At 45.5% G+C, this 21,293-nt stretch overlaps 2 protein-coding genes across 2 annotated transcripts; one reads left to right on the top strand and one right to left on the bottom strand.

Moving 5' to 3' along the window:
* Positions 1-522: 522 nt before the first annotated feature.
* CD3D (CD3 delta subunit of T-cell receptor complex) lies at positions 523-5,605 on the top strand. Its single transcript, XM_079929543.1, has 5 exons — positions 523-656; positions 2,292-2,510; positions 2,964-3,095; positions 3,379-3,422; positions 3,644-5,605. The coding sequence occupies exons 1-5, from the start codon at positions 602-604 to the stop codon at positions 3,707-3,709; spliced, it is 516 nt and encodes a 171-aa protein (XP_079785669.1). The 5' UTR covers positions 523-601; the 3' UTR covers positions 3,710-5,605.
* A 4,333-nt stretch (positions 5,606-9,938) lies between these two features.
* Positions 9,939-20,521, bottom strand: CD3E (CD3 epsilon subunit of T-cell receptor complex). The gene is made up of 8 exons (XM_079928181.1): positions 20,412-20,521; positions 17,835-17,855; positions 16,314-16,328; positions 13,572-13,601; positions 12,936-13,142; positions 11,937-12,104; positions 11,371-11,417; positions 9,939-10,546 (listed from the first exon to the last, which is right to left on the bottom strand). Exons 1-8 carry the CDS (start codon positions 20,458-20,460, stop codon positions 10,490-10,492), a joined length of 594 nt encoding a protein of 197 aa, XP_079784307.1. The 5' UTR covers positions 20,461-20,521; the 3' UTR covers positions 9,939-10,489.
* Positions 20,522-21,293: the final 772 nt, after the last annotated feature.

Below are 21,293 nucleotides of genomic sequence, written 5' to 3'. Positions count from 1 at the left end.
AAAAACAAAAAACAAAAAAAACAGAAAAAAAAGAAGAAGAAAAAAAAAAAAGCAGCTACTTAGTGTGGTGTCCCAGGCGGCCCAAGGAGGACCTCGGGTAGGGTCCCAAGAAAGACCAGGAAAGGGAGGAACCTAGCTGATATGGCTTCTGGGATGCGGTTCACAGCTTGTCTCAAGGGTTTTGAGAGGTGGCAGTTTTTAGGTGGTGAGTAAATGTAGTGATGTTTGCTGACAGGAACTCAGAATTCCTTGTTTTTCATCAGTGACTCAAGAAAGGACACCCTGAATCTCCTTTTACTTCCTAGAAGTCCAGGCAACCTTTTCCATATCCTCTGCTTCCCCCTTCTACCCCTCCCCCACCCTCCATGCTCTGAGAAAGAGCGATTTGCACCTGCTTCCTTCCTACCCCACCCCCAGCCTACCTCTACCCTGGCAGCCTCCCATCACCAACAGCAGAGAGCAGAGAAATAGGCGTCTTCTAGTGCCTCCACCACCCTTTACTTTTTCCGGGTACACATGAGTCAGTTGGGGGAAGGCAGCTTTCACCTTGGCTGATAGTTCTGTGACTTGGGTCTGTCTTCTGGATGAATTCTGCTGGAAGATGCAACACAGAAGTTTTCTGTCTGGCCTGATACTGGCTGCCCTTCTCTCCCAAGGTAAGGCTTCTCTGGGTGGATGGGGGCATCTTGGAGAAGGGACCTAAGAGCGACATTACCACCTGGAATGTGGTCCACTCGGAAGTCCTTCTCAATGCTAGCTTCAATTCACCAGGCAGCGTTGTCAAGGAGGGCCATGTTGGGACGTAGCACAGGGTCTGGGAAGCACAGGCTCTTGGCTTTGACTGAATCCAGCTAGGGGTGCATCTTTGCCTTGAATGTCTCTCTGAAGACCTTAGGCCAGAGATCTGTAGGAAGTGTTGCAGTATGTGTGTGCCTTAGCCTAGGGCTGGTAATGGGAGCACTGTTCCTTCTAGGGCAGAGAGCCTTTGGGATCCAGGACTCTTGGTCATTTGGCCATCATGATGTCACCACCTGGGGCCATGGCCCAGCACTCAGGGGAATGCTTTAAGAGAAAAGTTAAATTGAGGCTGAGCAGGAGGGAGGGCAGATTTGGGGTAGTAGAATGACCCACTCATCCACGTTTGTCTGGTTTTAAAACTGATACTCTCATGTCCCAGGTATTCTCTCAATCCCAGTCAAACTGGGATGAATGGTTACCCTAGTAGTCAGCTTCTTTGGGACATCCAGGATTTCCATTGGAAACGGATCCCCAAGGAATACATGACTCTGTGATGTGGAGCATCTGATGTACATGTATCTCCCTGAGAATACATGCATTTTCTCCTGACCTGCTACAGAGGCACGAGAAATGGCTCGTCGGGGGGTTTTCTAGAGGATGCTCTTCTAACCAAATTGGTTACTGACCATGAATCTCAGGAAGAATGTAGATTCCACTTTTTCCTGGGATTGGAGATATAGATTCCAGTGCCTCTGTGGGCTGTGGAGATGCTCTCAGTCACAGCAGTTCAGTGGATCTAGAAAGGTGCTGTTCGTACCTCCAACCCTTAAACTCCCCACAAGACTTGACCTGTGTGGAGCCCCAAGAACAGATTCAATAAAAAATTTTTTTCCTGTCCCTCTCCTCCTAAGCAAGGGTGGAACAACTAAAAATCTTTACATGGGATTTGCCCTAGGTCCCCTTTTGGACCACTGGGATGGTAATTCATATTAGCTTCTCTCCTACCCGCAGCCATCATTGGCCATAGGAAAGGCTTTAGTAGTACCATTCCCTTGGTAGTGGTTGGGGCAAGGGTGAGGCGAGGGGGCAGAAGATGAGAAGTTGACGTGGGAGGGTTGCAGGTGGATGGGAAGTAGAATTAGAAGGTTTCTTGGAGAAAAAAATGAGGACATCTCCAATCGAGGACCATTCTTCTGCCTTTCCATATCTCTTGGGTGTTTTAGCAGTCTGGGCTCCCCTCCTACTTCTAATCAGTGGTCTGAACACATTTCCAGGAAGGTTCTTGGATCGACCCAACTCCATGTTTTCCTCTTTTGCTCCATGTCCATCAGGGCCTGTCCTCTGTTTGGATTGTATCCTCATGTCCTTCTTGGTCCCTGCAGTTTGTGGGGAGCCTATTGAAGCACTTCTCTTGTGACTTCCGTCTCTCTCACTAGAAACCATGAACTATTCTAGACTTGGAAATTGGTCCTTCTTAAGTATGAGCCTCAGCAGAACAAGCAGTCTGGTGCAGACCAAAGAGCTGGCTCCAATTGTGGTATTTTTTCCCTTAGTGAGCCCCTTCGATATCTCTGTGGAGGAACTTGAGGACAGAGTGTTTTTGCGATGCAATGAGAGTATCACGTGGCTAGAAGGAACGGTAGGAAAACTGGCTGTAGACAATAAAACTATGGACTTGGGAAAACGCAGCCTGGACCCACGAGGACTGTATGTGTGCAATAAGGCAGATGGACAAACCAGCAAAACACCTACTCTGCAAGTATACTATCGAAGTATGTGCTTCCAAGACCCTTTGCGTTGGAATGGATGGGGCCTCTGGATATGAGAACTTTCTAGGTGTAGGGAGCTCTGGTGTACCAGTCTGTGCTCTCAACAAACTGGGTTGTTCTCGTAATGGTATGAGCCAGATTTTGGAGCCCTGAGTGGGAAATAGCTTAATGGCAAAAGAACAATAGGGACCTTGTGACCCAAGCAGTAGGGGCTTGGTTGGGAGAGTGGTTGGCCTACTGCCTTGTTTAAGTTCCTACAAAGCTGAGACAACTTCTTGGCTCTCCTCAGGGATTTCTTGGGTTGAAGATTAGAGGTAGATGTATCAAGGCTCTCAGCAGGACTTTTTCCAAGTTTGGGTCTTGGCGTGAGAGATCCTGGGGCTGACCTAAGAGGCAGAGATGGTTCCCTGATCTTGAAGACCCTCCACCTCTCCTTTGGCCTCCCTTCCCCCACAGTGTGCCAGAACTGTGTGGAGCTGGACTCAGCCACCCTGGCAGGCATCGTCATCACTGACATCATTGCCACTGTGCTCCTTGCTTTGGGTATCTACTGCTTTGCTGGACACGAGACTGGAAGGCTCTCCAGGGGTAAGTGGAAGGGACAGAACATGTGTGTGTTGTGGCTGTGAATGTGGGTATGAGTGTGTACCTGCTAAGGAACGGGGCTGGAGGTGGGTTGTGTCTCACCTGGGAGTCACTATTGCAATCTCCTAAGGCCTCCTACAACTGGTTGCTGACAGAAATTAGGTGCCCATGTAGCTCATGCAGACTTCCAAGGGTGTGACCAATGCTGGTCCCCCTGCAGCATTCATGGGGTCTCCCTGTCCCATCTCCTAGGCCCTTGTTGACTCTCTTTCCCTGGTTCTTCTAGTTGCTGACACTCAAGTTTTGTTGGGGAATGACCAGCTCTATCAGGTGAGCCCTGAGGGGAAAAAGATGAGAATGGGGGGAGGAGTGAGTGGGGATGGAGAGCCTGATACTAGGTTTAATGTGTATGTGTGTGAAGATCCTAGTGGGGAATCCATCACTGGGGGGTCTGGAATGGCCAGGAATGATCTCTCATCTCTGGGGTCTGCTGGGGTTCTCCCTGGGACAGTTCTGACACTGCCTCACTGTTTCTCCTTCTCATCTCTTAGCCCCTTCGAGATCGGAATGATGCTCAGTACAGTCATCTTGGTGAGAACTGGGCTCGGAACAAGTGAACCTGAGGCTGGTGGCTTCTAGGCTCATTGGTTATCGACTGGACCTTCTCTCCTTGCTCAGCCAAGAAAGCTGTCCTCCTTCACTCAGCAGGCGCCTGGACTTTTGAAGGCTCCTGGACAAGGCATGGGAGTGGCCCTGACCTGACTGGGCCCTTGCCCTCCCCTGCCCATCTGTGTCCTTCTTTCATCACTTCCCTCCTCTGCCCCACATGGACCGTGTGATGGGCCGTCTCCCACCGTATCTTGACCCACTGGTGTTTCTGTCCTGGTGGGCTCCCTGGGTGCAGGATCGGCCCCACCACACTCTCTTGGCTCCAGTCCCCTATTACAACCCTTCTACGGCTTTGATTTCCTCACCACAGTGGAGGGCGGGCTGCTGTGTTTAGGGACACAGCCACTCAGAAGTTTCCATGACATCATGAGCGGAGGTGGCAGAGACATCAAAGGCCCTGAGGATCACTTCTTATCAAGGCTCCGAGAGTGTGTATGACAAAGTCCCATTTCTGCTAAGGGGCTGGCCTTGGCTTCATGACTCCTGTGGAGTGGTAGCCACTACCTACAAGGAGGTCTCAGCCAGGGCCCCTTCAGTACCCTTTTCCCCTGTATAGAAGGTACCATTCTATTTTCTTTCCTCAGAACCTGTCCCTGCCCCACCCCTGCCTTCTGCATAGTAAACTGGCATCAGAAACTCTTCATCAATGAAAACATACTATCCTTCTCCACACACTTGGAAAGCTGGAGTCTGAGACTGGGTGGGGAATTAGGATATTTTCAATAGATGGCATCTTTGGCCATTGGGTTAGTGGTGGTTCTGAAACTTTGGGATTTATTTAAAAAATACACACTTGGGTCCCACTTGGGGACACTCTTGGGTCCCCAGGTGATTCTGAAGCAGGCTCAATTCAGAGAATCTCTGGTTTAGAGGAAGAATTGAGGCCACTTACTCTTTTGTGTCCTTTACGCCCATGCCTGTCTACCATGTGTGGGAACCCCTCTTTTTTTTCTCTGCGTAAGAGTAATTCAATAAACTTCAGAACAGTTTAATGAGAGATGGACTTTTTTTTTTTTAAAGATTTTTTTGATGTGAACCATTTTTAAAGTCTTTATTGAATTTGTTATAATATTGCTTCTGTTTCATGTTTTGGTTTTTTTGGCTGCGAGGCATGTGGGGTCTTAGCTCCCCAACCAGGGATCGAACCCACACCCGCTGCATTGGAAAGCAAAGTTTTAACCACTGGACCACCAGGAAAGTCCCCAAGAGTGGGAGTTTCTTAGACCAGGGTTCCCAAAGGAGAAAATTATTAGCAACCACACAGCCAGAGGTCTGGATGATTCTGCCCACTATCTCCTCAAGATACACACAGACCCCAACTTTGTTAGAGACAGAATGAACTTCCAATTTACACATGCTTCATTCATGGTTATGATTCATTCCTACCCTTTATACCCTACTGCTGCAGTCCTCCTAGCCCTAGATCCAATTTTCACACTGGATCCCTCCACCTTGGGCAACTCTTCCACGGCTTGCATTGCAGCAATACTTGTGTCCTTCCCATGCCCTGCACACTTCCTTTGACCCTGTGCTCCTCATATACCCTTATGTCCCCCTCTACAGCTCACCAGTTCTCAAAATTCACTGCACATTGGAATCTCCTGGGGAGCTTTCAAAGTACTGATGCCTGGGTGACACCCCTAGAGATGCTGATTATACTGGGTTGGAACATCAGGACTTTTCAAACTGCCTAAGCTGATTCTAATGTGAAGCCAAGGATGAGAAACACTGACCTTCACCTGAGCCCTTCTGGAAACTTGGGTCCCTTCAGCTCTCTTTTTTTTTGTGCTTTTAAAACACAGCTTTACTGAAGTAAACTGACATGAATAAACTGCATATATTTAACGTGTAAAATTTGATAAGTTTTGGCATATGTATACACTTGTGAAACATCACCAAGATTGATAAGTATGAACTTACCCAATACCCTGGACAGTTTCCTTGTGCCTCTTTGCATGCAACCTCTTCCTTATCCTCTCATCTTCTAGGCAACCACTGATCGGCTTTCTGTCATTATAGATTAGTTTCCATTTATCTAGAGTTTTAAATAAGTGAAATAATATAATATGTACCCTTTTCTGGTCTGGCTCCTTACACTCAGCATAATTATTTTGAGATTCATCCATCCCTTTGCATCTATGAATAGTTCATTCCTTTCTAATGTTCAGTAGTACTCCATTGTATGGATATACCAAAGTTGTTTATCCATTCACCCCTTGATTGTCTTTTGAGTGTTTCCTGGTTTTGACTATTACAAATTAAGTTGCTATGAACATTCATACATAAATCATTATACAAGTCATACACTCATATACAAGGACATACACTCTTATCTCTATTGGATAAATACTCAGGAGTGGAATGGCTGGGATACAACTTTTAAAGAAAGTAGTCTGGCTATTCTAGGTTCTTTGCAGTCCCGTATGAATTGCCTTCTCAGTTACTACAAAATGCCTGCTGAGATTTTGATCAGAATTGCATTGAATTTATAGATCAGTTTGGAGAGAACTGACATCCTAATGATATTGAGTCTTCCAGTCCATGAACATGTCTTTTGTCAGATTTATCCCTAGGTGCTTTACTATATTTTTGATGATAGTGTTTATGTTATTTAAAATTTTTTGATTTCCAGTAGTTCCTTGAAATTGTATAGGAATACAATTACTTTTTGTATATTGATCTTCTATCCTGAAAACTTCCTAAACCCATTTATTAATTCAGTAGCTTTTTTTTTTGTAGATCCCATTGGATACTCCATATATTTGATCATGTTGTTTGTGAATAAAGACAGTTTTTTATTTCTAGCTTTTCCATTTCCAATCTGGATCTGTTTTACTTCCGTTTCTTGGCTCATTGTACTACTAGAACCTCCAGTACAATGTTGAGTAGAAGTGGAGAAAGGACAGCCTTGCCTTATTTGTGTTTTTGTTTGTTTGTTTTAAAGTTCTGGGTCCATTCTAAATATTTATTTATTTGGCTGTGCCGGCTCTTAGTTGCAGCACGTGGGATCTTTAGTTGCGGCATGTGAACTCTTAGTTGTGGCATGTGGGATCTAGTTCCCTGACCAGGGATTGAACCCAGGTCCCCTGCATTGGGAGCGTGGAGTCTTAACCACTGGACCGCCAGGGAAGTCCTGCCTTATTAGTGATCTTAGGGGGAAAGCATTGTTTTTCATCATTAAATATGATGTAGGCTGTATGTTTTTCTTAGATGCCCTCTAACAGGTTGAGGTCATTCCCTTCTCTGTCCAGTTTGCTGAGAATTTTAAACAAAAATAGTTGTTGAGGATTGTCAAGTGCTTCTTCTGTATCCATTGAGATGATTATATGGTTTTACTTTTTTTGTCTGTTAATATGGTAAATTACATTGATGGCATGATCTGTTAACCCAATCCTGCATTCCTGAAAAAAACTGTACTTGGTCATTATGTATTTTTTTTTTGTGTGTATATTATTAGATTAAATTTGCTAAAATTTTGTGAAGCTTATTTTTTTTTTTTGGCTGTGTTGGGTCTTCGTTGCTGTGCACGGGCTTTCTCTAGTTGCGGCGAGCGGGGGCCACTCTTCGTTGCGGTGCGCGGGCTTCTCATTGCGGTGGCTTCTCTTGTTGCGGAGCATGGGTTCTAGGCACACAGGCTCAGTAGTTGTGGCTCGCGGGTTCTGGAGCGCAGGCTCAGTAGTTGTGGTGCACGGGCTTAGTTGCTCCGCGGCATGTGGGATCTTTCACGACCAGGGCTCGAACCCGTGTCCCCTGCATTGGCAGGCGGATTCTTAACCACTGCGCCACCAGGCGAGCCCGTGAGGCATTTTTGCATCTATTCATATGGGATATTGGTCTGCAGCTTTCTTTTCTTGTAATGTCTTTGTCTGATTTTTTGGTATCAGGGTATGTTAGTCAGGGTTCTTCAGAGCAACAGAGTTGCAGTTGATGTTGCATGTTGAGCCCAAAGGAAGGTCTAGAGACAGAGAGAGCGCCCTCTTCCTCAGACGACCTCAGTCTGCTTTTTCTTAAGGCCTTCACTGATTGGATGAAGCTCTCCCACATTATAGAAGGTAATCTGCTTTACTCAAAGTCGACTGATATAAATGTTAATCTCAGCTAAAGGGTACCTTCACAACACAATGAGATGCGTTTGACCAAGTATCTGGGTACTGTGGCTCAGCCAGTCTGACACGTAATATTAAGCATTGCGCGTGATAAGTTTGGTCTTCATAGAATGAGTAGTATTCTCTCTTCAATTTTCTGAAGGGGTTTGTATAGAGTTGGTATTATTTCTTCCTTAAATGTTTGATAGATTTCACCAAGGAAGCCATCTTGGTCTAGAGTTTTCTTTGTGGAAAGGTTTTCAACTCTGAATTCAGTTTATTTAATAGCTAAAGGGCTATTTTGGTTACCTAGTTCATCTTCAGTGAGTGGAGTGCCTTCTCCTTTGACTTCAAATTCTCTCCATCCTTCCCTTCAGGGCCCAGATCAAGTCTCTCTTCCTCCATGGAGCTTTTGCCCACCACCTCAGCTCTCCCAGTTCCTCCTGGGAACACTGACAACACCATCTATAGCACTTCTATGCTTACTCACATTGGTTCTGTCGCTGTTTAACTTTTTGCATACTTGACCACTCATATAATTGTAAGCTCCTTGAAGACAGGAACTGTTTGTATCCTTTTAGTACTTAGCACAGTGCTGGTCTGTCACACGAGTGATTAGAAAAGCACTCATGGAAGGAATACCTAAGCAATTCAATACAGAGTTTTTAAGTCAGGAAAATGGAGAGCATTTCTAATGATCACAGTCAGCACTGGGTAGCTGTTCAGAGCATTGGAGTTGGACAGCCTTGGCGGCTAATTCCAGCTCTGTCCCTGACTAACTGTGCACCTTGAGTGAATGACTTCACCTCTTTGAGCCCCCTATTCTCATCTGTAAAATAAGGACATCTACCTTGGCGGTCGGTCATCATAGATGAAATGAGATAACGCTTGTATAGTGCTAAACACAATTTCTAGAGCAGAGTAAATGCTTCCTAAGTGTTAGCTATTATTGCTTTCATTACACTGAGCCATACCTCCCTTGCCTGGGCAGCATCACATATACCTGGGACAGAACTGCCACCCCGGGCCAGCCTGCTGATGAGCAGCTAGTGGTGGTCAACGTCACAGAGATTCCTTTTGAACCTGAGTGCTGAGTGCTTACAGGGAGAGAAGCAGCTTCAGCAGGGGCCAACAGATAGAAACTGTAGCCACAAGGCCAAGGCTGAGGGTGTCCAGTATGTGGAGGCTGCTAACCACAAAGGGCTTTTGTGAGTCGTGGTCACACTCTTAAATAGTCCTGGGGTCAGCAGACAGGTTTCTGAGTGCAGAGAGGGAGCAAGGAGAGCCCGCTGGTTTGAGCTGGGCTGAGAGGTCCTCAGTGCTCTGGCGTCTTCTCTCTGCAAGCTGAGTGTGTGCCCTGGGAGAGTGGAAAGAAACCCTCCCACAACACCAGTTTCTGCTGCGCTGCACCCATGTCCCTCGCTCAGAGTGCAGCCCACATCCTGGCCGCTAAACCACAGCCCGCCTCGGGCTGCAGGCTGCTGCCTCTCACAGTGGAGGGAGAGGGGCCTGCCGGGCAGCACCTCCTCCCCTCCTCTCCCCTCCCCTCCCCTCCCCAGCTCCGCGGAGGCGCTTCCTTTTCGAGGCAGCGAGGAAATATGTGTCTGCTGCCTCCCCTTCACCTCCTCTCTTCTGCCTGCTGCCTTCAGCTACCTTTTAAGGCCTCTGTTTCTGTCTCACCCATTTTCTGAGCTGACCACTCCATCAGGGACCCATCAGGCACTCTCTGCCATCCTTGATGTTTTTCTCCAAAAGACGTTAGGCAAACGATCATTTCTTTCTTTCTCTCTCTCTCCTTTCTTTCTTTTCCTTCCTTCCTCCTTCCCTCCCTCCCTTTCACTCTCTCTCTCTCTCTTTTGATTTATTCCCTGATGCCCTTTCCAAAGAGAGCTTCACATAATGTCTGTTTCAGCTGTGAAAACAGGTAGTACTGGCATTTGGGGTCATAGCTAGGAATATAGTCAGAGGAAGGGAGGACCTGTGTTGTCTTAGGAAACGAGGCAGCCTCTGAGGGCCTCCCAGAAAAGAGGGACAGCAACTCTTTCAGCCAAATACACTTTATTTCTTTTCTCTCTCAGCTGAAAAGGCGCCTAGCACATTCATGGAGCTGCAAATGACCGTCTAGGGGCCTGCTGTGGAGACAGGGAGGGAAGGGGCACAGGACTAGCTCTGGGCCAGGGTCTGTGAACAGGGCGGGACCTCTGACAGCATTTACCCAGTCCATTCCCACAGAGGGTCGCCAAAGAGAGAGCTAGAAACAGGGAAATGTAGATGGAATAGTTAGGGATGGGGCAACTTCTATGCAGGAGGAGGAGGGAGCCACAGGGAGAAGTAACAGCCATCAGGGCAGGAAGGAATGGGGGTGTGTGAAGAACAGAAATAAATATCCTGATAAGAGGGCAGGCGGGGTGCGAGGGGTGAGTAGTGATGATATTTCAAAGGATAATGAGGCAGCAATATCCTTGGATGGGGGCCAGCAGAGAAGGCAGGAAGGAGGCCGCTGGGGACAAGGCTGAGGGTGTGAGCTCCCCACAAGGCAGAGGAACAGTTCTCCTGTGTGGTCCAAGGTTTGCCCAGGGAACAGGGAGTAGCAGGCCTGGAGAGGAGACCTGGGTCAGTGGGAGACAGTGTCTTCAGGAGCTGTCAGATGCCTCTCTGATTTAGGCCAGCATACAGGTCCCGCTGGCCTTTCCGGATGGGCTAGGGGTGGAATAGAGAGGGGGTGGTCAGCAGGGTGGGAGGAGGTCACTCCTGAGAAAGAAGGGCCTCTGAAGAACCTTAGACCAGGGGTCAGGAGGCAGGCTCAACTGGTAAGAGATTTGATCTGCTCACCTCCTGTGAGCCTCAGTTTTCCCATCTCAAAAATGGGAAACTAAAGACTCAACTCTCGGGCCTTTTCTCAGAATTAAATGAAGTCACTCGTGCAAAATTGAACAGCACGCTCTTGACTGGTGCTCAATAAATATTTGTTGAGTTTGTCCAGGTGTGATATTCAAAATATTTAACAGTTGGTAGTGCACATACACCGAGCAATCAGAACAATCCTGGTGGTTCTCTGCTATGCTAGGCAGTAACTCTTCAGTTGCCCAATCTAGAGGTGGTCCAGTGGGGGAGGGGCTGTGATGTCTGGCAGTGTGTGTGCTGGGGATGGAGGATGGAGGAAGCTTGGGGCTATTCACCAGTGAAATATTTTCATGTTCCAACAACAGGTAGGTGCATGCCGGTGGAACATCAGTCATGAGTTTATCATGTTAGAGTCTGGGTGCACGGTATTCCCCATGGCTGTCGCTCAGCTAATGAATAAGCCAGAGAAATAGGGGCAGCACCTCACCCCTACCACCCGTGGTTGTGGAAGCCCTGCAGCCTTTGAGATGGCCCCGTCCTACCATGATGGATGCAGAGGCGGGCACATGGTGGGTTATCCTGGAGCCCTGAGGGAGGGGATTTCAAGTGTCTGATGGGCCAGTCCCACCTGTCCCCTTCTCTCCTAGAAAGACCCCTCACCCCACTTTATCCCTTGTTACCTCATAGTCTGGGTTGGGTACAGGTGGTGGCCTCTCCCTGTTTTGTCCTGCAGAGGAGGGAAGGGAAAAGGATTCATTGCCATGAGGAAACACCAATCTTGTGAGAACGAGACCCAGATCAAGGAGGGCGAACTCTCGTCTACTTCTTTTTTCTATTTCAGCTGCCCTTTCTCTTTGCTTTCTTTCATCCCATCTCTAATGACCCCACACTGTCCTTATCATTTGTGACCTCAGCTAAAGGTCCTTCCACTGTTTCCTTTCCCACAGGTTGGAGTCGGGAGGGCAAGGAAAAGGCAGGAACTAATGTCCCAAAGTCTCCACAAAGATTGAGGGGTGGAGTCTGATTACTCCAGAACACTGACAGGCACTTGAAGAAGCCCATCCTGGTAGTAAACGTTTTTGCATTTTTCAAGGGTGGAGAGGACAGGAGTGATCTGAAATGGGACACTCTGTGTCAAGATCTTGGCCACGCTGTGAATGTTCTAGAGAAGCTGTCTCGACTTGCCAGCCCATCCTGGCCTGGCCTGGGCATCCCCCCTTGGCGGGAATCTCCTCCATGGTCTTACCCCTGGGCCTGCCGCCAGCACCCGCTCCTCTCGTCACAGGCGCGGTCCTGGCCTTTCTGCTCTTGCTGCAGTGATACACCAGCAGCAGCAAGCCCAAAGTGACACAGATGTCCACTACGATGATTGTGGCCACCACCCTCAGATCCGCCTCCATGCAGTTCTCACACACTGTGGGGTGGGGAGTGTGGAGAGAAGAAGAGAAATCACCCAGAAGGGAAGACACAGGACACTGGAGATGAGGAAGGCAAAAATGAAGGTCGTTCTGCCTTTAATACTCACATGCCTGCCATGGTCAGACACCCCCTGCCCCCTTTCAACACGTTTATAACAACAAGCAAACTGTGGTGTTCATGGGTAGAGGCTCTGCAGTCAGACAGTCCTGGGTTCAAGTCCCAGCCATGCTACTCACTAGCTGTGAAAGCTGTGGAATGTGTGTTCAACCCACAAAACCTCTGTTTCCTCATCTATAAAATGGGAGTAAGACAGCACTCAACCCATATGGTGGTTAAGGGGATTGTGTGAAAAGCCCTGACAAGTATTTGGTATAGTGCTTAAAACTTAATAAGCTCTCAATGATTGTTAGCTATCATTATTGCTTATTAATATGCCTTAGTTTATGACACTTTAGTAGAGTGGCTTTGAGTCCTTTCTGTAAATCCTGGAGAATTCCTCTCTGGATAAAGCATCAGATAAACTAATATTGGTGTCCCGTAATTCTGGACACGATATAATGCAAAGGACCCAATCTTGTCTCTTGGGACATTGTAGTTTTAGATCTAGAGCTGACTGAGGTTACCCAGACAGCCCCATATTGGTGTTTAATCTATATTTCGGAAAACACTGATGCTGTGCGGCCCCAGACAGTCCAGGACTGAGTGTCGCAGAAGCACAAAGATGCCAGGGGACTGTGAGTTGGGTTAGGGGAAATGTTGAGAATGCCCTTTTGAAATGGTCCTCCCTAAAGAGTCTAATAGTGCTTGCTCTGAAGATCTATATTACCTCTTGCTTTCAGGTAGAGCTTATGCTTCTTGTCCTTTGAGCAGGTATAATAACCGCTGTTCTCTATTTCTGAAAAATCCTTCAGTAACAGTGGCTTGTCAAAATGGGGCACTGGTGTATCATCTTTTCTCCAAGTTATTTCTTCAGATACAGTATCCTCAGGGCATGTCAGCTCTACACTCTTTCCAGAGATGGAGACTTTATATGCTGGGGAATTGGAGAAAAGAGAAGGGAAATTAAAGGGAGAACCCAGTAAGATTTAAGGCAAATTAGTAGCAGAAGAACCAACCAAGTGCAGAAAGTCCTCTGACATCCTAGATCTTAGATTTTCTTGTCAAAAGGGAACTCTGCTGGCTAGGGGGTATGAAAGAGGAGATATGTAGGAGAAGGGGCCCTAGAGAACGTTTTGAAGGTGACTTCAGAGTTTAGGCATGGACATGGGGACTTGGAAGGGGAGGAGGGAAGTAAAGAAAATCTATAGCAGTCCTTATTTGCAATGTTTCTAAAATGGGAGTTAGAAATATGAGGTTGGGAGGACCTCAGTTCTTGGGGTTAATCTCTCTCAATCAATTCCTTCTTCCCAACCACTGACTTGCATCATCAGATAGGGCAGATATAAAAGACTGATAAACTTACTTTTAATTGTTTGTGTTGGTGTAACTTCATCTGAAAATGAAAAAAGGAAGGAACGGTAAGAAAATAACCTTGGTTTAAGTTTAAATTGTAGGTGAAAAATTTCAAGTGGAACTAGATACTATCCCCAAGAATTCCCAAAGAGGGCCTGTTCTTTAGGGAGCTCCAAGTCTTGAAGGTGAGGTATGTCCTTGTCCTATGAGATATGCTCATAGACACAACTCAGATACATCAAACTGAGAATATACCAGCATGTGCTTCTAGATTTAGATCCACTAGAGCTCAGTCTTAAAATCCTGAAGCTGAAAAATTCCAGTCGTCTTCAAGCTTATTCTCTTGCATTAGCAAGAACCATATTCCAGATAGATATGAAAGGGTCTTCTCAGAGATAAAGACCTTTATATGTTTGAATCACTGATTCTTGGGCTTCCGTGTTTTTCATTATTCAGAAGTTCTTACTTATAACTAACAGAAACCCTCATAGTAGAGATCAAATATCTTTCTTCTTATTCCATGCCACTTTTCTGTTATTGCCCTTAAGTTATGTGAAGCACTATGCACATTTTAAGGAAATAGTTCTTCTAATAAAATGTGACTTTATTTTAAATTATATCTGAGTGCAATCAACTCTCAATTATTTTTGTTAGAACTATTGGTGTGGACAACTGAAATCCACTAGTATAATTTGGGGATCCAGCCAAATTCCCCACAGTAGGCAATTTTGCCCTGGGAAGTGGGCTGGGGAGCACCCTCATTTCCTGGAAAACTTGTGGCTGGGACACTGGGTGGCACTAGGCTATGCTTGAGCCTGTATATGACAGCTGGAAGGGTGGAGAGTGGTGCTCAGAGACAGCCCTCTCTCTGTTGGGGGTGTTTTGCTACAGTGTGCTGTTGGGGACAGAGCAACTAGGCTGAGTCAGTAGCGCTGTGTTTGAATCCAAGATCTGCTTTAGGCTGTGTGACCAAGGGAAAATCATTTAACTTCTCAGAGCTTCAGTTTCTTCATCTGGGAAATGGAGATAAAACATCCACTTCAGAGGGTATTCGTGAGAATTAAATGGATTATGAATGTGAAAATGGATGGGGTGCATAGCAGATGCTCAAGAAAAGTGTTAGTTACTTTCTTCCTTTCCTTCTGGGGGTCCTGCTAATGGAGACAGAACAGAGTTCTGCCCCAGTTGCTCAGTCAGCCCTCCAGCTGAGATCATAAGGAATGTAAACAAGTCATTCTCCAGGTGTATCTATCTGTTAATAATTGCGAGTTGAGTATAATGAAAATAGTCTATAATATTTTGATTTGGGAATCATTTTTCAGCACTGATATTTCTTAGAAATATTAAACTAGAAATCATAAATAAAATAATTTAGAAGTAAATAGAAGTTTCACTCTGATTGGTGTGTTTGTTTGGAAAAGCAATGTAAAGGAAATTGCTCACAACTCCTTTTGGCACAAATGCAGTAGCAGAGCTCAGACCAACACATTCTCATACAAGGGCCTAGATGTCTACGCTCACAAAAATTTTGTACACATTCATAACGATTAAAAAAATGAGCTTCAGCACCAGCTAAATCTGCATTTATATTTCTCTCTCTGATTGGACTATATATTCATTTTCTAAGCCTTGGTTTTCTTACCTGTAGAATAGGGATGTTAGGAGAGTTATATGAGGAAATTCAGGTAAAATATTAAGGGCAATACATAGAACACACATGCTCAATAAACTTTAATGCATATTAATTAGTCTGCATACTTCCCATATAATGATAGCTAAAATCCACCCCCTGCTTTCTATACGTCAGATAATGTTCTAAGTAAATGACTCATTCAGTCCTCATAACAACCTTATCAGCTAGGTATCATTATTATTTCCATTTTGCGGGTAATGATGCTATGGCACAGAGAAGTTAACTAAATTATTCAAAGACACTCAGCAAATAAGAAGTTGAGCCAGGATTCAGATATGACTGTCTAGATTCAGAGTTAGACTCTTAACCACACGCTACATGGCCTTCTCCTCTGCCTGAGATATTCTTCCTTAAAATATAAGCTCACCCTTTAAAATTCAGCTCAAGAGTCACCTCCTCTGGGGAGCGTTCCCCAACCATCCTCTGTAGAGTTGACCACTCTTCTCTTTATATTTTATTCTGTATCTACCCATAACATGCAAAAGACTATATTATCAATTATTTGTCTTTCAAATAAGACCATCAGCTTTTTTGGATTTTTTTTACGACATACCACCTGTCTTGAGGGATCTTAGCTCCCCAACCAGGGATTGAAAGTGGGCCCTCCGCAATGAAAGCGTGCAGTCCTAACCACTGGACTGCCAGGGAATTCCCAAGATCATCAGCTTCTCGAGGGGAAGGAACTAGTGATGCATTCACGTGTATGATCATTTATTCATTCAAAAAATATTCATTGAGCACCTACTATGTGCCAGGCACTGGGCCAGGTAAATAAGACGCCATCTCTGCTTTCAATGAATTCATGATTTACACAAAAACTTGTGGTGGCTCCAACACCCACATGTGTATTCTTTCCTGAATGGTTGCTCGGGGATACGCACCACGCTCAGCTATAATCAGACCTGACAGTTAGCAACAAACATAGGCACATATCATTGAAAGATAATTGTATTTTCCCTCTAATAGTTCTGGTTCTTAGTATTTATTACTATGATTGTCTTCTATGACCATTCTGTTCCACATTTGAAAGGAAGTCGTACAGAGTGAAAATCCTCTTACCAGTTTCTTCAAAATCTGAAAAGGAAATGATAAGAAACTATTAGCAATACTCCTATCAGCTACTAAGATCAGACCCTGCTGCCATGGGTTAGGACTCTTCCCTCAACCTTTAGAAACAATGGATACGTTTGGTAGTGTATATATGTCCATGCCACTCTCTCACTTTGTCACAACTTACCCTTCCCCCTCCCCATATCCTCAAGACCGTTCTCTAGTAGGTCTGTGTCTTTATTCCCATCTTACCCCTAGGTTCTTCATGACCTTTTTTTTTTTTTTCTTAGATTCCATATATATGTGTTAGCTAGTGGGAAGCAGCAGCATAGCACAGGGAGATCAGCTAGGTTGTTTGTGACCACCTAGAGGGGTGGGATAGGGAGGGAGACGCAAGAGGGAGGAGATATGGGAACATATGTATATGTATAACTGATTCACCTTGTTATAAAGCAGAAACTAACACACCATTGTAAAGCAATTATACTCCAATAAAGATGTTAAAAAAAAAAAAAGATGGATATTCAAATTCCCCATGGCTGTATACGAAAAGCTGTTTAGGATCCTACATTAAACAACTGGTAACTAATTATAAAAAAGGGTTCTAAGTAATCATTTTGAATATAATATATATATTTGGTATATAAATATAAAAAATATATTTATGAAATCAGTACATTGTACGTCTTAAACTCACCCCATGTTATATGTCAACTATGTTCCAATAAAGCTGGGGAAAGAAGAAGATCTGTATTGGACATAAATTAAATGATAAACAAAATCAACCCTAAATGGCCAGTAACATGTGGAAGAGGTGAGTTATTCTGAAATATATCAGTGCTTTTGACATATCCCATCTGTCAATAATGTAACATTAACACATTCTCCGTGATATATTAAAAAGAGTATCCAAAGGACACTACAAATTAGGCAGTGTAATGCAATGGAATGGAGACTGGCCCAGTGGCTGCCTTTAAACACAAAATTGGTTCACTCAATTTGGAGGAGCTGACTGAATAGAAAGCCTTCCAATATTGGGACATTCTTGACTCTCTGCAATGACTGAGAAAGTAAGTCCAGGGCAGGCACACTCATATGCATGTGCACACATGAACACATATGCGCATACATTCAAAGTATTTGGACGTGTAATTCTGAAAGTGCACTCAAATGCTGCCCCAGAGGCTTTTTCAGTGCATCTCCATGCAGGCATTCAAGCCACAAACCCTCTACAAAAATCTCCCATCAAATATGAAATGCAAACAAATGAAAACTGTTTGCACTTTTTTAGTTATCTCACTTTTTTTCTTTTGAATAGTTAAGACTCATTATTTCCTATGATCTCTGTTTCATTCCTCTTCTTGGCTAGAACTCTCTCTAGACTCATGAAGAAAAGGCAAAGGAGAAGATGATAGAAACCTCTTTTATTGGTATCTGTGGGAGCTCTGTGGGAGGTCTAGTGAAAACTCCACTCATAAATACAAAACACACTGGGCTGATTTCATAACAAGGAAAGAAAGCATATCTCACCTTCTTCTGCCCAAGCACCAACTAGAAAATAAATAAGAAAAAAAGAGTTAGTAAATGTTGTGAGTGCCTGAGATTCCAAGCAGAAAAAGTTCTATGGCCTAGTCTGCCCATTTCTGAAGATCAAAGGTCCTTTCCACCCACTGCTGGATCACAGTTATTCCTATACCCCAGATAAGTGACAAAGACTGCTGCGTACTGACCACGAGTTCCTGGTCAATTCGGGATGAAACAGAAGAAGAAAGCAGCTAGTGTTAAACATGAACACACAACACTTGGGAAACAGAAGTTAGAAAATGTTGAGGGTACATCTGGGGAGACTGGAGAAACAGCAAAAGAAGTTTGCAGCCCAGCCACAATTTTGAAAAGAAATCTCTGACTGTGGAAGAAAAACAAGCTCTGGGTTAGGTACAAAGACTGAGATTCTCGTTCCATCTCTGACTCCTGCTTGTCTGATGGTTCGGTTTTTCAATTTGTTTCCTACTTGAGAAAGAGATGGAAATATTTGAAACCAATTATTCATCAACTAGAGCCTGTGCATTGAAGAGTCCCATCATATTTCCACTGGGCCCTCCAGAGACCCCACATTTAGCAGTAATTTGGATTCTTTATAAAAATCAGTTTCCCTGACATTGTCTTAAAGTTTTTGTTTTTTTAAAAAAATTAATTAATTTTATTTTTGGCTGCATTGGGTCTTCGTTGCTGTGCGTGGGAGTGCTCTAGTTGTGGTGAGCGGGGGCTACCCTCCGTTGCGGTGGGTGGGCTTCTCATTGCGGTGCCTTCTCTTGTTGCGGAGCACGGGCTCTAGGTAAGCGGGCTTCAGTAGTTGTGGCACGCAGGCTCAGTAGTTGTGGCTCGCGGGCTCTAGAGTACAGGCTCAGTAGTTGTGGCACATGGTCTTAGTTGCTCCTCTGAATGTGGGATCCTCCCAGACCAGGGATCGAACCCATGTCCCCTGCATTGGCAGGCGGATTCTTTTATTTTATTTTTTTTTGCGTTACGCGGGCCTCTCACTGTTGTGGCCTCTCCCGTTGCAGAGCACAGGCTCCGGACGCGCAGGCTCAGCAGCCATGGCTCACGGGCCCAGCCGCTCCGCAGCATGTGGGATCTTCCCGGACCGGGGCACGAACCCGTGTCCCCTGCATCGGCAGGCGGACTCTCAACCCGTGTCCCCTGCATCGGCAGGCGGACTCTCAACCACTGTGCCACCAGGGAAGCCCTGCAGGCGGATTCTTAACCACTGCACCACCAGGGCAGTCCTGCCTTAAAGTTTTATGTGTACCTCTTTTATCAACAGCCTCTATATTGTGTGAGACACCCCTCCCAACTGCCTCCTGCCCGCACCTGCCTAACCAGGGCAGACTGAGCACATTCTCATGATGCCGAATCTCTTGGGTCTTTGGTATTCTCTCTCTCTCTCTCTCTCTCTCTCTCTCTCTCTCTCTCTCCCTCCCTCTGCAGAGCATAGTTTATACTATAGGCCTCTAAGCCAATTCCTTGAAGGGTCACACTCTGCCCCTTGACACTCCAAATGTGTTTCCTGGACCAGTAGCAGACGAATAAGCCAGAGAGCTTATTAGAAAGGCAGCATCGCAGTCCCACTCCAGACCCACTGAAGCAGAAGTTGCAATTTAACAAGATCCCCCCGTGATTTGTGTGCACATTCAAGCTTGAGAAACCCAAGATGAAGCAGGAAGTAGAGAAGCCATGGCTGTAGCTCTGATGGGAGCCCCAGCTGCGATAGCAGTTTCTAGGTCTCTGAAATAAAACCCTTGTGAGCTGTCTGGCCTCATGTCGTGCTGTCATTAAGAGCACAGGCCCGTAGGCAGTCCTGAATTCCCAGGTCAACTTCAGCACTTACTAACTGTGTGGTTCTAAACAAGTTATTGAGCTTCTTTGAGTATTAGTTTCTTCATCTGTAAAATAGGGGATCCATATAACGTTTACCTTCCAAGGTGGAGGTAAGGATTAAATTAGTAAACATGTGTAAAGACTTTTTTAACACGGTATCTGACACTCAATAAACGGCAACCTTTAAAAGAATCTTCTTTGTCTGTTTTGAGATATGGAAATGCTCTTGGTTATTTATCAATTTATATTCCACCTTGCTTCAAAAAGGACTAAAGTAATTGAAAGCTCTTGGTCAACTGAAGAAGACTGAAAATTATGAGGTGTTTCATTGTCTCAGATACTAAGCTTGCTGTATACCCTGTGCAGAGTTTGGGTTCAACTATCTAGTCTCCTCACAACAAAGAGTGAAGGTTAACTCTTCTAATCTCTTCTGTGTTAGTTCTTAAGGGCTCGGTTGTTCATTGACAGAATGAGCTTGTTCTCAGAGGCACAAAGACCGCCTTGCTTTCAGTAGATATGATCATCCCAACTGCTTTCCTTTGGCTGTTCTCTGAAAGGTCTCCTGGGCACACACTAGCCTCCAGCCCTGGTTCCCTATGCTAACATTGCACAAACACTTTATATTTTCTAGTAAATGAGGTTCCTTGGTACCACTGGGCAGCACCAGGTTAGGATGTGAGCCTTCCATGGTCTGGAGAAACACTCCCCTTTTCATTCCATCCTACTCACCTGATAAGAGGCAGAGTCCCAGAACTCTCCAGAGATTCCCCGACTGCATCCTTCCCTCACCAGACACTCACTCTACCTAAGATGGCGGAGGCCGGTTGGCTTATAACTTCTGAAAAAGAAGCCAGAGGACTTTTTCAAAACCCCTGATGGAGATGAGGACCCTGGGGCCATTGCTCCCAATGCTGGGATGAAGAAGGGGGCTTTGTAAGCGGGAGACTCACCATTTTCCGAAGCAGGCACCTAAGGCTGGGAGGGGAGGCGGGTTTCTGAACCCCACACAGGAAGTGTGGAGGGGCCTCTGGGCCTGCAGGGTTCTACGTCACTGGGAAACGTTCGAGGCAGAGGCAGCCACCTGGGTTGGCTGGGGAGAGTTGGGCCCTACGTCCTCCCATTGGACGAGCGAGACCTGAAATTGCTGTGAAAAATGCCTGCAGTTTAGTTGTCTGGGCCTTGCACAATGCAACCCCCATGTCGGGGGCTCCCTTCTCAGAAACCCCTGCCCGCCAAACAGGCTGTGACAGGAAGAGAGAGGAGCACAGAAGAGCTGCTTTCTTTATGGCGTATGTGGCATGGGGCAGCAAGACACAGCCATTTTATTAGCAAAACTGCTGGCTTGAAAAGACATGACTTAAAGACGTGGCTTAAAACCATGAGAGGCCATTCTTTTTTGTCTATAATATTTGCAAAAATATTTAAAAACACAATATTCAATGTTGGAAAGGGTAAAGAGTGACAGTCTCAGAATCTGCTGATGCGAGTGCAAATGGTTTGAGTATATGCATCGATCAAATGCTTACCGGGTGCCAGGTACCGTGCTGAGGGCTTTACCAACAGATCTCACTTAATCCTCAAAACAACCCTCTAAGGTAGGTAGTATTTTCG

Source organism: Stenella coeruleoalba (genome assembly GCF_951394435.1).
Source record: "Stenella coeruleoalba genome assembly, chromosome: 8".
In the NCBI taxonomy this organism is placed as follows: domain Eukaryota; kingdom Metazoa; phylum Chordata; class Mammalia; order Artiodactyla; family Delphinidae; genus Stenella; species Stenella coeruleoalba.
This window is presented reverse-complemented; position numbering and strand designations above follow the sequence as displayed.